We start from the raw sequence: 17,924 nt of genomic DNA on the forward strand, positions 1-17,924 counted from the left end.
TCCTCTCTAGGAGTGAATTGTGCTTCCATTGCTCCTCATTGGGAGCAAAATTGCCTTTCTTTGCTTCTCCTCGAGAGCAAAAATTCTCCCTAAGCAATTTTGGTAATGATTCGAAACATTCCACATAGGAGAAATGACAATCTTGAGGCATAAGAAGGTGAAATTGATAAAATTTGGCTAAGTGAGTTGAGTTTCGAACCACTTCCATTGCTCGTAAGTTGAAGTGATTTTAGCTTCCACTGCCTTGATATTGGAGCGAAACCTACTTCCTTTGCCTATGTTCAAGAGAGAACTTCCATTGCCTTGAGGATGGGGCGAATTCTTTTTCCATTGCTCCTTTCTTGGAGCGAAAAGTTCTTCTTTTGCTCTTCTTTAGGAGCGAATTTGCTCAATGACAATGGCTAGCAATTGCAAATACATTTGGCACCAAGCATAAATTCAAAAAGGAAAAAGGTTTTAAGTGAAGTAATAAGTCGGCCATCTTAAGGGAATAAATTTAATTTCATTTGCTTAGAACCAAGTCGGCCTTCAACCTAAAAGAAACAACCTTTCCCTCAAAGCGCCTATATAAGGAGATTGAAAGCACTCATTTAATCACCAATTCAAAGCAAATCTCTTCTCTATAAAAGCAGAGCAGTGACTTAGATTAACATCAACAACGAATTTCATCATAAGGGAGCAACGAATTTGACCTAAGAGCATAGAATTCAATCATATTTACCCAGCAAAAAAGTGAATTTGATTACAAAGACGACAAATTTAGTCATCAAAAGGAGCGATCTCCCTTATGGATGCGCCTATCAGACATGCAACACATAAAATCAGAGATCATGTCAAATTAAGAGATTATGAAGGTATATATCATGTGTGTTTGATACCCATTTGTTTGTTTTGCAGGAGGTGAAGAAAGAAATCAAAGGGACCAGGTTGGAGGAGGATCGGAACAAGTATCCCAAGGAGGAAATTTCAACATCGAGGTCAAGATACAAGGAAGATGTCTTCAAGAGGAAAACTTGATCGACAAATACAAGTGCATCAAGGAAGGTGACTACACAAGAAGCATTCATTTATACAAGAACATGATCCACACGTCCAAGGATGTGTTTGAGAGAATCAACAGCATGAAGGGAATCACAAAGAAAGAGTTTCAAAGGAGTGAAGAAATAGCTGTGACATCAAGGGTTCATTCCAAGGTAATATCAATGTTCAAGACTAAAAGGAAGTCAACATCTATACCTTGCACCTTCATGGCTTTCAGCATTGAGACATTCAAGTAGATAGTTTCAGAAGAGTTAATCAATTTTAGAAGATCATCTTGAACAACATGATATAATTTGGAAACACGCCTTCATCATCATCACTGCTAAAGCTTGATAATGTCGAGTATCAAGAAATATTATTCAATACTTATTCATGATGATGAATCTAGTCCACAAGTGCAAGTTGAGGTGTCATCCTAGTCACCACTCCATCAATCAGAAGGTTCCACATCAGCGTGTCCAGATCCAATGCAGTTGACTCGTCCAGGAGGGCACAAACTCCAATGTACCTACCCTCGTTTTCTATTGGTTCACATTTAACATTGAACCTAGATGTAGTTTTCTCATTGGCCAGAGGGACTTGTTTTAACAAACCCTAATTAGGGTTTTCATCTTGTAATCTCGGGCGTTGATCGTGGATCAATCTAGGCCACTCATTATAATGAGCTCTCTATATAAAGCTTAAGCTCTTCATTTGTAAAGGATAATAGAATAGAGGTTAGTGAATAGTTGATAGATACTAGATAGCAAGTAGTTAGAATAGATTAGGAGGAGGAATTGTTGTTAAGACTTGTAAATGGAGATAATCTTTTCATTGAAGTTATGGTGAAATGTGCTATTTCAACAAGTCCCATGGTTTCTACTTCTCATTTACTTTCATGTTGATTAGTTTGAATGGAGGAAATTGTTGAATGCATTTGCGTGGAATCCATTTAATCCATACCACTAGCCTCTTGCTGATTGTAAGAGTGCCTTGCGTGGTCAACTGGAATTATATGACCTTAACTTCAATTGTTATAGGTCCATTGTTTATGCATTAACTTGAATGGTAATCAATGTTTGATAATAATGATTTGGACATCCTTGAATTGCACCTTAGAAGATTGCATTGAGCTTGTGTCAAACTATTCGGTTTGATGGTGAGACCTTGCCCCAGTAGGATTCCATCGAATCACTCACTCCTCTTACATTCTTAGGAGTAGCTTAGACTTCCTAAACCCTATGCCTTTTGCCCTTTTTTCATTCTCCAAGCTAGCAGATAGAATCTAAGTTCTAGCAATTCAAGTATTCAATGTAAGTCCGTTTGTGATTCCAGCATTATCACACCAAACCATTGAGCTTATCCACACGTCGTGACCCGACATCCCGACATTGAGATAACCTTAGAGTTATCTCAAGTGATCCTTATGCGAATCTTCAACATTTGAGAGACTTTGATCAAGAGAGGATAAGATACTTTTGGGTATTTTATTATGTGTTCGCATGTGCCTAAAAAACACATCAATAGGTCCCTAGATAGAGCCAATTATTGTACCCATACATTTTTTTTTTCATATTCGTGTTGTATTTTAGTTTGTTCTAACTTGCTTGCCCTCTAAAGAGTCACATTGGAATTCTTGTCTTCCATGCTCTTGGGTGTCATGCTCGTAGATTTTTGTTAGTGTCATTCTGTAGCTAATGAAAAGAGATTTCCAATGCATGAGAGCAGGTGTAACTTTAAAATTTGGCCAAGACATGTAAAAATTGCTACTAGTCTCAAGCAAGATGCCTAGGATGAGTTTGCGAAGGTGACAAAGATTCTTCATCATCAATTATAGCCAAGTTTCCAAGCGGAAATGACAACAAAAGGGTCATTTGAACAATGGTTTTCTAGTTTAAGTGGAAAAGACTCACTTCAAGCTCTAATGGGCCACTTTTGTAAGGTTAAATGGTTGAGATGCTTTAAATGGGCATGTTGTGACCTAATCACACATCACCCCATTCCAAATGGGGAACCCCTACATTTTTGTCCACTTGGTTTTTGGTTGTGAGTTTTTGGGTAGTCTGGCAACAATTTCCTCAATCTCCTCGAATCCCCAAGCATTTTGGTAAATTTTAGCTAAGTCTGGAAGCAAGTATTGTTTATTTTAGGGTTTCTATCCTACAAACTTAGAAAAGAAGTTAGTAACTTTCGACATAGTGAAATTTTGGCTAATTGTAGAAAAGAGAATCTTGCAAGGAAGCTACCAGTGTAATTTGAGCGTTTTTTGAGAACTTACTATTTTTAGTAAATTTCATCGTGGCCCCAATTTGCCTTATTTTGAATTTAGACAATCTTACTATTTTTAGCAGTGTCTATTATTAGTAAGTTTCATTGTGACCCCATTTGCCCTAATTTTGTGTTTGGAAGAACTTACTATTTTTAGTATGTCTATTTTTGGAAGGTCTATCCTTTGCAACAACTGAAGCCTAACTTCAGAATGATCTTGAGCATCGAGTTCTAAATCACGAAAAGCAAATGAACAAGTAGGTGATCAAATTTTAGCTAAGTTTGGAAATCCTCCTTGGAAGAACAAGGAGGAATTATCCTTTTGTGCAAGAATCCTTCGCCAAGTGCTAGATGCACTCAAATTGGCTCCTTGGGTGAGAGGAGGATTTTTCCTTTTTCCCAAAAATCCTTCTCTGCTCTTCAAATGCGCTAGAGATCTCTCCTTGGTCGCATGCGAATCACAAATTCCAAGGAGAAAAGGATTTGTCCATCCCAAAAATCCTTCTCTGGGCCTCAATTGCGTTAGGATGACCTCCTTGGGCACAAATTCCAAGGAGAAAAGGATTTGTCCATCCCAAAAATCTTTCAACTCACCCAAAGTGTGCTTAGACTCCCTCCTTGGGCGCAAATCCCAAAGGCAGGGAGGAATATTCCTTGCACGCAGAAATCCTCCTCTAGCTTCAGAACGCGCCTAGGCATGCATGAAGATTTGGAAACAATGAAAAAATGGTTAAGTGTTCAAAAATTCCTCCATCTCCAATATGCGCCCAACTTGAAGAGTCAATCAAATTGTTCATTTTACTAAGTATGGAAGAAAATCCTTCTTCCTATCTTGAATGCACCCATGATAGAAAGAATAATGAAAGAGCAAGTTTGAATGCCTAAAGAAGAATATTCTTCATTAATGGGGCGTAACTCAAGAAATAATAGAAGTTCCTATTTTTGAAGTCAAGTATGACAAGCGGTGTCCATCGGAACGACAAGTCATCTCCCCTGGACAATGGAAACATGAAATGTGTTTGGGAAAGAATTAATGCAGTTGCTAAATTTATCTCAGTGCCAACTTGGCAACTTGGTGGGCGAATTTCCTATTTAAACAAGGCATAAGATTTCATTCTTCACAACACATTTTGGAGAATTTAAGCAAGAGCAAGGCATGAAAAGTGACTAATCTTCGGCTGATTTTAGAATTTAAGCAAGAGCAAGGCGTGAGAAGTGACTAATCTTCAGAGGGTTTTTCTTCTTCTAGGGGTTTTAATCTTCAGAGGATTTTATTTATTCCAAGTTTGGAATATGCAACGTGGAATTCTTCCCTTGGTGGATTTTAGGATTTCCTTAGCATGAATTCAATGTTATATTAATATTATTTTGTAGGAAATTAAATGGCAGAGTCAAGCAAGGTGGCCAACACTTCTAGGCAGACGCAGATAAAAAATGAACAGAAAGGATTCCTCCCCGAGTTGAAGATCATTTCAAAGTGGAGGGAAGTCAGTGACACCAACTTAGCAACGTTCAAGTTGGAAGAATTTAGGAAAAGTATATTTGGTCACGATGGACATCCTCTGTTAGTCGTAGCCAAGAAGATAGCCATAAGTGGAATTTTGATGGCAGCCGGTTTCCTTCCTGCCATCCAGTGCTTGGAGCTGATCATCGAATGTGCAAAACACTACAACTCTGAGGGAAGAGCAATTGTGGCTCCAAATGGCAGACTCTTGGCAAACCTCATAGTTGAGGCAATTGCTGAAGCCTTTGGAATCCCCACATGTCAAGCCATGGTATACAAGACAAAGGAAAGGGCGTCAATGCTCTATGACTCCGGAGTGGATGCCGATGGATGCATTGGAATCATCAACAAAAAATGGATGCAAAAGCCAAAGCCTTACCGTTCAAAGGTGCCTAAGAAGCTCACCAACATGGACTTCAAGCAAGAGTATAGTGACCTCGTCTTGAGCCGGATAATGGGATGTCCATAGACATTCATCTTCGATATTCATTGAGGAGGTGATGGATGCAATCAAGATGGTGGATTGGGCAAATATAATTAGCAAAACCTGGATGAACAATTGAAGAATCTGATGCATTCCCAATCCTTCTACATGAGCTCATACATTGTTTATATGTTGGCAAGAATGGCCATGTTTAGCGGATTGTCAAGCAAAGGACCCATGGGATACGTTCTAGGACAGTTGAAAGTCCACGATTGCTATCCTCAGTTGCACCTATACAACACTACTTATTTCAAGAAAGTAAATGACACCTTCACCATGCACATTGTTCGGTCCTTACAGGGAGGGGTCCACATAAGGTTGTTGCAGGAAGTGAGGAAATTGGTAAAAAGTACGGAGCTTGGTTCATCCAGTTCCCAAAATTCACCTACATCTGGGTCCAGGGATTCTCTTCCCCTCCCTATAGACTCCCAAGATACCCAACATATAAGATGGTACTGCTTGAGGTAACAAGATAGTTGAGTGCCTATGACAAGATTCAAAAAAAAAAGGAAGAAAGGTGTACTTGAGTTCTCGATCATCATGGGAGATTATGATGAATTGTGCCCATCATTGGCAGCAACGGAGAAGTCAGAGGAAGAACTGCAATTCTACTACCTCCTAGCTCACACTGTAAGATCAGATTTTGATCTGTGCGACAAGATAAGAATGGTGGTTGGCATGAGGCATAGGCATAAGATACAACTGCAAGATTATTGAGCTAACGCTGAGGATGATTATGAGGTCAGGAAAAGAATGTTTTCTAGGTTGCCTCTCAGGATGTTAAGGATATGCGAAATCATCCAAGTGCCAGATCAGGTAGAAGAGGATGTGAACAATGTTCACCCTGATTATGAGAAAGAAAAGGAGAAGCCAATATAGGCACAAAATTGTTGATCTGGATATCCTAAGTTGACCAATTACAAAATTTACCAGACTTTGGTTTGAGCATCACATTAGTAAACTGAAGGCAAAGAACGCACACCTGACTTATATTGATGAGAGATTTGAAACCATAGGATGAAGGCATTGAGGGGTCATCAAGAGCTCAAGCCAGAGAAGAGGCAATTCTACAGGGAAGGGCAGAACGTGGAAAAGAGAAAGGCATTGCTCGGGATTCACAACCAAAGAAGAGGCAGGAAATCCAAAGAGGAGCTACAATAGAGGAAGCAAAGATTAGAGGAGGTGCAGTCGCCTGGTAACTCATCAAGTGTGCAAGAAATTGGCATCTTTACAGAGGAAGTCGCAGAACTCAACACAAGAGACTAGTCATAGGAAGAGGGCCAAGACACTTCATAGGCACAGGATATACTTAGTATCAATGCTTCCCCAAGGTTTGCTCAACAAAGAAATGAGGAACAAGAACTTCCTCCAGATATCGAGCAACATGACTAGGATTTTTTTAGAGAAATAGGAATTGAAGACTTAGGACTCCTTGAGAAAGTAATGCAGTTACAAGAGCAGCTAGAAGCGCATGATCAACAATTAGCCGCTCCTGATTGGCTGAAAGAAAGAATGAGGAAGGAGCCAGAGGAAGAAATTGATTTTGCACTCGAAATTGAAGAATTTTTAAGCCAGATAAACAAGCGAGTGGAAAAGAAGGCAACAAATAAATTATTGAAGCTAACCCGAAATGAATCAGGATTGAGGATTCTACATGTGGCAATGCCAAGGGTTGATAAGGCCAGAAGTGATATCACTCCAAAAGAGTACGACATATCTCCAGGATAGCTTACCTCACATATTGTCTCCAAAATAGCTTACTCTAGACTAGCTAAGGGTTGACAAGGCCAGAAGTTGATATCACACCCACTATAGCTTAGTGATTAGTGTTAGTCTGGATCTTAGGGTGATTCCCCTTATAATTTGAAGAGATGTTTTCCCTCACATATTGCTCCAATTTGAGTTGTCTTAAAAATGACAAATTAAAATGCTAACACATAACACACTATCCAGATGTTTGCTCGGGGTAATGTATAACAAGTTGTATCATTATGTACTCTGTTTGAAATGATAAATAATGCTATTAATTTTTGTACATATCATTTGCTTCTTGTCATTATGTGCTCTATTGCAATATTTTTCTTTGCATTCGCTTGTAGTTTATTTAATTAAAGTTTTGCAATTAAATATTTGCTATATTTTTTTTGTTGTTAATAAAATAATTTCTTTCATTATAAGACATGGATTCCTGCAACTTGATGTCTATAGGGTTTACCCTTGGTACCCAAATCAATGAAGATTACCTCTTATTTAGCTGTGTAGTTCTTTATGCTCATCACGGTAGAATATGTTATCTTTTTAATATTTGTATTTATAAATGCATGATGTGTTTGCAATTTACATGGCTGATGTTCTCCTTTGGCCAATTGTAGGGGGATACTATGGGAAATGTCAATATGGAGGACAGGTTAGTTTGTCATGCTTGTTTTGGCTTTATGCAGAACTAGTGCAATAGTCAAGAGAAATTTTGTAATGCTTGTAAGGACAGGTTAGTTTGTCATGCTTGTTTTGGCTTTATGCAGAACTAGTGCAATAGTCAAGAGAAATTTTGTAATGCTTGTATTCATTTTTGGTGGTCATTGTCACACCGACAACTATGGAGAAATTTCAAGAATCAAATGGTCACATATTATGAGTCTTGGAGAAGGATGAGGCTCCTTTATAAAGATTTTTGAAACCGTTTGTGAGCCTCTACTCTCAATGTGGGATTAAAATATCACTTTTATTTTATTTACTCCTTATAAAGTCATTTTATGACTTTATTATGATTTTTTATAAATGAAGTCGCTTTAATTTTATAATTTTATTTTGTAACATAAAGTGACTTTTTCTCACCAAATATTAATATAAAGGCCCATATAATAATATTCCACCTTTTTATGTCTTCGGACATGTAGTGCTGCGGTTAAAACACTTCGTTGGTGAAGTAGCCACCAAGGTTCAAATCCCAGCTGGGCCTTTGTGCTCGCAAGGCCTTGTGCCTTCGCTGGGCCGTTGTGCTTGCAGATTTGAACAAGTAAAGTGTGGGGATGAGGTCCCCCGTTTGTCGCCTCATTGGTTCATAGCTCCAGGTCAAAAGCGTTTACCCATAGATGGCACACTCGCCAAAAACTCGGCGAGTGACAAAAACTCGCCGAGTTTTTGGACCTGGCGAGTAGTAATGACTTCTACTCGCCTGGAAAACTCGCCGAGTTTTTGCCAAAAACTCGTCGAGTTTTTGGCGAGTTTTTGTCAAAAACTCGGCGAGTTTTAAAGAAAAACTCGCCTAGGTTAGCATAACAGCAGAAAACGGCCAAAAATACATGCATTATTTGTTTTTCTATATGGTTTTGGGCTGAGAAGGGGGAAACTCACTTGGAAGGGCCACGCTGAGAGCCCACTATGCCCTCAAGTAATCGCCGAGTTTTTTGGTCTATCCGTCAGGATTCATATATGGAATATAACATTTAAGTATAAGTGACATTTCCTTATATCTTTCTTCTTTCTTATACTTTAAGTTATATTCCATATATACTGTTAGGATGTTTGAGAGTGGTTTCGGACCTGCAGGAGTTATAATGCAAAATCTAGTTTTTGGAGGATTCTTCAATTTTCCAGACTTAGTCAAATTTCAGGATCCTTCGGCGATGCCCCTTGACCCCAACTTGGGGCCCTGCCCCCCAAACCCCCGTCAAAAAATATAGGGGGAAATTGCGTTGATGGAAGTAGGGAAAATTTAACCTCCGAGTTTGATTAGGCTCCATATAACAACATAATTAGCATTGAAGAAATCCTGGTATTATACATTTTAGAGTTGAAAGTTTGAAACTATGAGTATGAATGATGAAAGTTTGAAACTATGAGTATGAATGATGAAATTTCAAATATGATGAAAGTTTGAAAGTAGTTTTAGCTAGAGCTGGGAAGAGGAAGTTGTATTTACTTTTGGTTTTACAAAAACTATTTACTATTTTGCTTCCAGCCATCAGCATTTCTCATGAGGATGCGATTTTGTAGACACTTTGCATTTAAATATATCTAGAATCAGCTTGTTTCTTTTGTGTTATCATTTATTGACTCATTGGATGCATCTTCTCATTAAATTTTGCAAAAAAAATGCATTTTTTATTAAAATTAAGCGTGTTTTTACGTTGCCGAGTTTTTCGCCGAGTTTTTCCGAGTTTTTCCCGAGTTTTCGCTGAGTTTTTTTTTCAGGGGCTTGGCGAGTCGAGCCGAGTCGCGAGTAGTTCAACTATGTGTTTACCCCTTAAATAAAAAAAATATTCCACCTTTTTATTTCTCCACCAATAGAAATTAATTGACAGCACCAATGTATCATCCCTTGTATCTCCAAAATTAGCCTATCGCGATGACATGAAATAGGCTAATCAACTCTCGTGTGGTCAGTGAGGAGAAGGGGACATTACAGTCCTCCCTTGCTGAGATTGCTTGCCCTCAAGCAATTGCAATGTTCGATGTTGCAAAAAATTTTCACCTTCCCAAGTGGCATCCTCAATGACAAATCTCTCCAACGTACCAAATATTACCAGATCGTATGACTCTTCAATTTCCTTTCTCTCATCTCCAAAACCTTTGTAGGAATCAACACCAATTTCCCTTCCTCATATAAGTGTGGTAAACCAAGAGTAGGAACAACATGCTGCCCAATTGCCTTTTTGAGGCAAGAAACATGAAAAATGTTGTGAATCTTGCTGTTCTATGGCAACTCAAGCTCATATGCTACTTCCCCAATCCTCCTCAGAATCCTATATGGATTGTAGAACCTTGGCTTAAGCTTTTCCATGCCACTCCTCTTCAAGGTGCTCTGTCTATATGGTTGAAGATGCAGGAAAACCATATCACCAACCTCAAAAGATCACTCTATCTTGTGCGATCCACATATGATTTTTGCTCTTTTTGAGCTTGTTGAATATTATCCTTGAGGGCTCTAAGGATATCTTGATTATCTTGCAACCAATCTCTAGCTCGAGGTGCTTTCCTATCATCAAAGGCTAAGTCTACGAAAGACAAAGGATCATAACCATATAGGGCCCAAAATGGTGACATACTAATGGACATATGATAGGTGTTATTATAGCAATGCTCCCCTAAATACAACCACCTGATCTAGGCCTTCTGTTGCCTCAGAACAATATTACGAAGATAACCCTCCACCCATTTATTCAAGATCTCCGTTTGGCCATCCGTCTGAGGGTGGTAACTTGTGCTTGGGGTGAATTCCATACCAGCTAATCAAAATAGCTCCTGCTAATATATGTTGAGAAACTTGCTATCCCTATTGATGACAATGGTCATCGGAAGTCCATGCAGTCTAAACACCTCTCGGAAGAATAACTCTTCTACCTGAGATGCTGTATATTTGGCTGCAATGGCAAAGAAGTGTGCAAATTTTGTTAACTGATCAACCACTACAAATATGCAATCCTTATTTTGGACTCTAGGAAGACTTGTAATAAAATCCATAAAAACATGTTGTGAAATATGGATCGAAGAATAATGACAGTGATTCTAGAAGACTGATTGCCGTAAGTTATTGATCGTCTCCATCATTGAATCCGGTTTAAATACAAGAGGAAAGGTTGCCTACGTAGGGACATGTCCATACGTGGCAGTTGCGATTCTGGAAGACTGATTGCCGTAAGTTATTGATCGTCTCCATCATTGAATCCGGTCTAAATACAAGAGGAAAGGTTGCCTACGTAGGGACATGTCCATACGTGGCAGTTGCCACGTATGGACATGCCCCTACGGAGGCAACCGTTCATAACAATTAGTTTGTTTATGTTTAATTTCCGAACTGCATGCTCCGTTAATATAATACGATCGAGAATCACATGGGCACGATAACTATCGTGCCCACTGTGATTTCATCGCAGTGTATACAAGGTTTATGTCCATCTGCATATCGGGACTGTGTGTTAATAGCACGCTCCAGAATGACTTTCAGGCATCGATCATATATATATAATAACCGATTTAGCATCAGTTAGATTCACGAGGGCTATATCTTAACACTCCCTCTTAGCAGGAGTGGATCTAAGTAATTTTCTTGGGAGCATATTCTGTCATGACTTCCGACACAATTCGGGACACCATTTAATATAGTCTTGTCATGACAATAGACTCACTATCATGATATCTGGCTCAGTCTGATCACTTAAGAAGTCAATCATGAGATGATCACATACTTTAGGATCAAGATATCCGGCACAATCCGGGACAACAACTTAATGCAGTCAATCTTGACACTTGGTCAACTATTGTCAAGATCGTCACCTTGAAATAGTAACCTTAAACATAAGAAGATTGTCATCTTCTTGAACACAGTTAGAATATTGCAATATACATTTTATTTATTTATTCACGAACAAATTACACATGGTAGGAATTTAATGCTAATAATCTCAATTATAATCTAGTCATACCAAGTTTACTTCTGAAGTATTCTATCTTCAATCTTGCAAGTGGCTTGGTGAAGATATCAGCATTTTGTTCTTCAGTACTGATGTACACTAGTTTTATGACGTTTCGATCTACCATATCTCTTATGTAGTGATAAGGGATCTCAATATGTTTGGATCGATTGTGAAAAACTGGATTTATTGAGAGCTTGATACAGCTCTGATTATCACAGTGAATTATTGTTGAATTCAGAGTTTTTCCAAATAATCCAAATAATACTTTCTCAGCCATACTGCTTCACGAGCTCCCATTGTGGCTGCCATATATTTTGCTTCGATGGAGCTTTGTGCAACTGCTGACTGTTTTTTGCTGAACCAAGATATCATAGCAGAACCAAGACTGAAAGCAACACCCTGTAGTACTTTTACGGTCAGTGGTACTTCCGGCCCAATCAGAATCAGAATATCCTTCAAGTTTAATCTCAACATTTTCATACTTTAAGCCAAGTCCGATTGTGCCTCGTAAATATCTTAGAATGCGTTTCTAGCCAAGTCCGATCCATCAAAAAGGGAAGCAACCTTCAAAGCCACAAAGGTCAAAGAGTAAAGAAACTATGCCAAGTGGGAGGTTCGAAGAGGAAACAAACAAGAAGGAGCTCTTTTTGTACGAAAGATAAAAATAAATACCAAGGGACAATTGCCATTTAAATGTTTTAAATGTGGAAAAGTAGGACACTTTTTAAGAAATGCCTATATTTGAAAGAAAGTGATGATGATGAAGAACAACCTTATACAAAGAAAGGAAACAAATATAGTTACAAGTATGATAAAAACATTAAAAAGAGAAGTCCTATGATTACAAGAAGAGTCTCCATGCTTATAGAAATGATAGTTCATCCAATGAAAGTGATTGGGACAACTGTAAAGAAGAAATGTTTTTTATGGCATTTTAAACAAAAGGCAATAACATTGAAAACAATGATAAAGAAAACAAGCACTCACATGAAGGAAGAAACACATGGAAGATTAGAATTCGAGATTGTTTTTCTAATGAAGGAATTGGAGAAGACAATTAACAACTTGAACACATGCCTCAAATTTGAAAAGAGCTTCGAAATTTTAGATGATATCATTAATGGCCAAAGATCACCATCAAACAAAGCAGGACTTGGTTATAAAGAAAAACAAAAGTCAAGTGAAGAAGAATCCAAGGGCATATCAGGTAAAACTAATGAAGGAAATCCAAGGACTTCTGTTGATAAAGGAGAATGTTGCAAAGCAAAAGAAAGCATACATCAAAAGGATATGAAGAACACTTCAAAAAATTTCTTCCCACAATGGCAACCACATACGATTAAGTTATATCATTCTTTCATTGGCTATTGTTTACATGCAATAATTTTGGTCATAAGGCAAGCAAGTGTGGAACACAAGTTATAATAAAGAACGGAACAGAAATAGTAATCATAATGGCTGGAAAAGTAGAAACTACAATTCATATCCTTCTTAAGTGAATTATAGTGTTGTATGCTACAAATGCAATAGTTATGGACACAGTGCGATTTTGTGGAAGTGGTTTTGTGAAACCACGTAAACAACACAAGATGAAGGATATCGTGACCAAACAAAAGGAAGGACCTATAAAAGTTTGGAAGAAGATAAAGCAAGAGAAGGAGAAATCAATGAAAGTGCAGATTGCACTTCATGCACAAGTAATAGCTCCTAGTTCATAAGGGGAAGCATGAATTCAAGGTGAGCTAAGGATGGCATTATCTTTCATCCCAAAGGAGAAAAATGAAAAGATGAAGTAATCACAAAAATTGAAGAAAAGCATTCATTTGTGCAATAGATTAGTAACAAGGTGTTGCTAAACAGATTTGTCTCCTTCTTGAAACGTTATTAACTTCTTAAGCAAAAATGTGACTCCATTTTACCCCTTTAGAAAGAAACAAAAATACCAACAGTTGGAAGAATTAAGGATAATTCAACTTTTGTATTAGAGGGCAGCTCCTCATATGATTTACAATGAATTACTTGTACAATTGATTTCTTTTTATAACACTTTTAACCAGAAAGTATTGAAAAGGCATTAGCATTTATCCATCCGCACAAATAAACGCCTAAATTTTTCTGAGAAATTGCTCAAAGAAGAGTTCACAGACTCTGATTAGCATACATTTACCGCATACATTCAAAACAAAATGGGAACTCAACACGGGAAACTAGCAGCTTAATTGAGACTCTCTCATGCCTCACAGGACAAGGGGGATCAAGCTGATTAACAACATGCGAGTCATCCAACAATCTATAATAAATATGAACCCAAAGGAAATGCAGAGATAACTGATTATCAGATTAAATTATGTCCACATAATGACCTAAGAAGAATTAAGAATCTCAGAATGCACAGATCCAAAGATGTCTCATCATTTCATTAATAATCAGTCATTACTTCATTTTCCACAATTTGTATCAAAAACTCTTCTATTGTTTCCAAAATCACAGTTTCAGAACCTATTCAAAAGAAAGCTTTTCAGCTTAAATAGCCACCAGGCCATAGTTTTTACATAATTAACAAATAACATTTACTTTCACCTTAGTGAAATAAACCGTTCAGATGAAACAAAAGAAAGCTAAACTAATAGTTGCTAAAAAGCCGACATTTCATTGTACCATAACTAAGAAGCATCTTCCACAACTGAGGAAGTTACGGGCTTGTTCTATTTTGTCGCGGATCCTCGCCATTCAAGGTATGTAGTCGAAAAGTTCAGGATAACTTGGAAATAGGGCTGGCCAATGTGTATGATCCTCTGCTTCCACACTTCCTTGTCCATATTCACCTGCGTGACCTTTGCCTTGTGAACCTCCAAGTGATCTGAACAGACAATGAGCATTGATTCAATCCTTGCTACTTTCGAAAAATAATCGGTAGTCAAAAATTTAGTGGTCTAGATGGAATGAACTCTATCTTGAAAGACTTTGATCATGTCTGCAACTTCCTCAATCACCTTAGCTCCCTCCTTCATGAGTTGGATATCAATACATTCAAGGTCCTTATGTATAGTGTCAATCAAATCAGTCAGTCCCCTAAGTAGCTTAGTGGATTCTTCATGACCCCGTCGATGATTGAGTTGCGCCATTCCAAGTTTTTCTTTGACACATATAGCACATTATCATCTAGGTTCTCTACTGGTTTCTCAGCTCAGAACTTCATCAATCCATACCTCTGAACATCATTCATTTGTGCGAGAACCGCTACCCACTTGACCCTTTCCTTTTCCTAGGCGACTGTCTCCAGCTCAAGTTCCTTACTCACAGTTTCTGCATCTTTATAAACCTTGACCAAATTAGTAATATATTCCGATCCTTGTTGAATTATTAGATCCAGCCATTTGTTGAACATCTCCGTCACTACCCTGTTCCTTTGAACTTGATCAAGCATCTTCTGGTTTGCTGGGGACTTAGGATCAAACGACACTGGTATCTATGACAATGGCTGAGGATTTGGATTATGAATAGCATTGATGTACTCTGCCATTTGTGCGACCATTTGTTTCATTTCTCTCGTCTTTTTCATCTTTCCAAGTCCTAGAGATTATCCTCTTTGTAGAAGATTCCAAATGTTTTACATCCACGACCCTTGATGCGACGCCCAAATCTATTTTCTCCACAGTAAAATCTTCCTCCGTAGCCTTATCTGCATCTCTCCAAGGAATGGGCTTGGCCACTTCAGCTGTTCAGTGTCCTGTTGTGTCATGCACATCGAGCATCGCTTGTGTTTTGAGCTTTTTAGGCTTTAATGCTTTTCCTAAGCATTTACTGACCATGTCCTCCAATGGGATGGTGATCGGCACCACACTCCTTTTCTTTCCAATGGCGACTTCTAGCCATCTTGGAGCATTGGTAGATCCTTTAGGTGGCGGGGTGACCTGTGTATCTGGGGAGGTAACGATTACCAGGGCATTCATGGGATCCTGTTCAGTTCCTACCCCTTCATTTGTATCCATTTTCTTGTATCCTAGGTTCACTTTGATCCTGTGAGTCCATTATTTGTTTAGGCTCTTCACTGGGGTCTAAATCCACTACGACCTGTTGCAGAACAGGCTCTCTATTCTTCTTCTTGCTTCTTGACTGGGTTACTCAGGCAGTTGTAAGACTGGATGGCGACCTTCCTGACCTTCTTGGCTGTATTTTTCTACAACGGGCTTTGAGACACCTACAATATCAGCAATTTTATTAGTGGTAAAAACAGGAGATTGAACCAGGATGTGTGAATCACTTCCTGATTCGTGTGGTGACATGGAAGAACCCTCCTTGAATTTCAGTTTCCTTAGCCATCTCTCCGTTCTCCTAACAACATTGAAGGTCCTTGTTTGAATGCTATCATCTTCTTTCTTGTTCCAGTCAATTTCTGGAATCGGTTTCCCTTCAATCTCAGTACCAAACTCAGGGTCCAGGACATCTTCCTCTGTATCTACCAATACACCTGATATATTAATTGGGAGCCTCAAGACGACTATCTGCTGCAAAGTGAATCTTGACCACAACCTCTTTCTCACTTCATGCTCATCCTTGCAATTTTCCCAATAATCTTCTATCTGGAGAAATGACTGTCTATGTTAAGGTTCTCCCTTGCATAACCTTTGCTGTCAAATCTTCGCCTGGCTACATATGGCTGTAGATTCATCCTTTTGAACTCCAGTTCTAGATTCAAAGCATCCGATACCGATTTGCAGCTGTAATACCCAAGCTCAATGGGAAAATCCACCCCGGATTCTCCCTTTGCCCCTAGTCTTTTATCTATATGGGCTAGCTGCCTGCTCACCTCTGTAAGTACGAAGCTATCAAAGGCGTACCTGGGCAATTTGAATGGTTGGCCTTCAAAACCACCTACTCGTATGTAAGTGAACCGTGGAAACTGGATAAAGAAGCTTCCATAAATACTCACTAGCTCCATAGCCTCTGCGGACATCCTCTTGTTGGCATCCCCTTGGAGTTCAAAGGTCAATCTTCTCGCAAAGACTCCATTCCATTTGTCAATTTGTTCAACATACCTCTGTTGTTGTAACAAAGGGTAAAAATCATAAACCCTCATTCCATCAATCCAAGGTTCATTGGGTAATCCAGGCCAATCCTTTGTGTAGGCTAAAATATAAAACAGGTAAGAAGACATGTAAAACCCACTCATACCCACAAAGTTGCTTAGCCCTTCATGCGGCCTCTTCGCAATTACCTGAGACCAATTCAGAAATCTGTCACGAGATAGAACCACTTGGACGAAAAAGTACATCCAATCTTCCCAATAGAAGGCATGTGAATTCCCTTTTACTTTGTTTAAAAGCACAACAATGTCCCGCACCTCAATGATGAGGTGTTCTCTGGTTAAGGGTTTGGGTAGTCGGGATCCTCCTTTCTGAACCCTCAAGAGCCAATTTCTTGCAATTACACTTCTGTACTTGCTCTTCTTCTCCGAGAAATAGGCGTATGAATTTCCAATGGTCCAATCCTCATACTCCACTTTATGCGGAATTCCCATTGTCGCCATCACCGTTTCCTTATTAATATGGACTAACACTTCACCATCACTAGTTCTGATACATCTGTTCTCAGAATCATATCTGTTCATACAAGCCAACACTAAATCTGGACATGGCGCGGCTAATGGAAATGCAGCAGCTTTCACAAGACCACTCTTAACTATCTTCTGCATTAGCGACCTGGCCTGAGGATTCTTAGTCCTTTCAAGGAAATTCCCCAAATTTGCATGAACTAAGGAGGTGTTTTCCATTTCTGGCAAGACACTCACTAAACATGAGGTTCGGTCAAGCTTTGGCAGCACAAGCCTCATTTTAACAATCTATTCCCTTAACCAAGAAATTCTAACAACAATACAATATGCTACCCCAACAGTTTTTCAGATCTTCCCCCTTTTCCATATTGATAAAACTTCAGTGCACAAAGAAACACAACATAGGAGAAGACAACTGAACTTACCTAATAACACCATGAAAACTGGAAATTCTTCTGGAGAACAGTGTTGGATTTACCTTCGGCGCCTCCAATTAATTGAAGTTAGGCAAATGTGACCTTCCTAAATATGGAAATAAACTTATACATCCTCCTTTAATCAGACGGGCAAATATCAATTGGGCTGCACATGCTTCATCATGATTTACTTCAAGCGTGCAGAGTAATGGTGAAATGACAAACCCGACACCTTCTTAATTAGCCATCACTTCCGCACAGG

At 38.8% G+C, this 17,924-nt stretch overlaps 1 protein-coding gene across 2 annotated transcripts in view; it reads left to right on the forward strand.

Annotated features, from left to right (window-relative positions):
• LOC131071924 (DNA ligase 4) overlaps window positions 1-17,924 on the forward strand; it is a 174,321-nt gene that overhangs the window by 51,668 nt on the left and 104,729 nt on the right. For both annotated transcript variants that reach the window (XM_059207764.1, XM_059207763.1), the window contains exon 4: window positions 7,649-7,683. In XM_059207764.1, the coding sequence (XP_059063747.1) occupies window positions 7,649-7,683 (35 nt within the window). The remainder of the gene's footprint in view (window positions 1-7,648; window positions 7,684-17,924) is intronic.

The sequence above is a fragment of the Cryptomeria japonica genome, chromosome 7 (genome assembly GCF_030272615.1).
Source record: "Cryptomeria japonica chromosome 7, Sugi_1.0, whole genome shotgun sequence".
NCBI classification, from domain to species: Eukaryota; Viridiplantae; Streptophyta; class Pinopsida; order Cupressales; family Cupressaceae; genus Cryptomeria; species Cryptomeria japonica.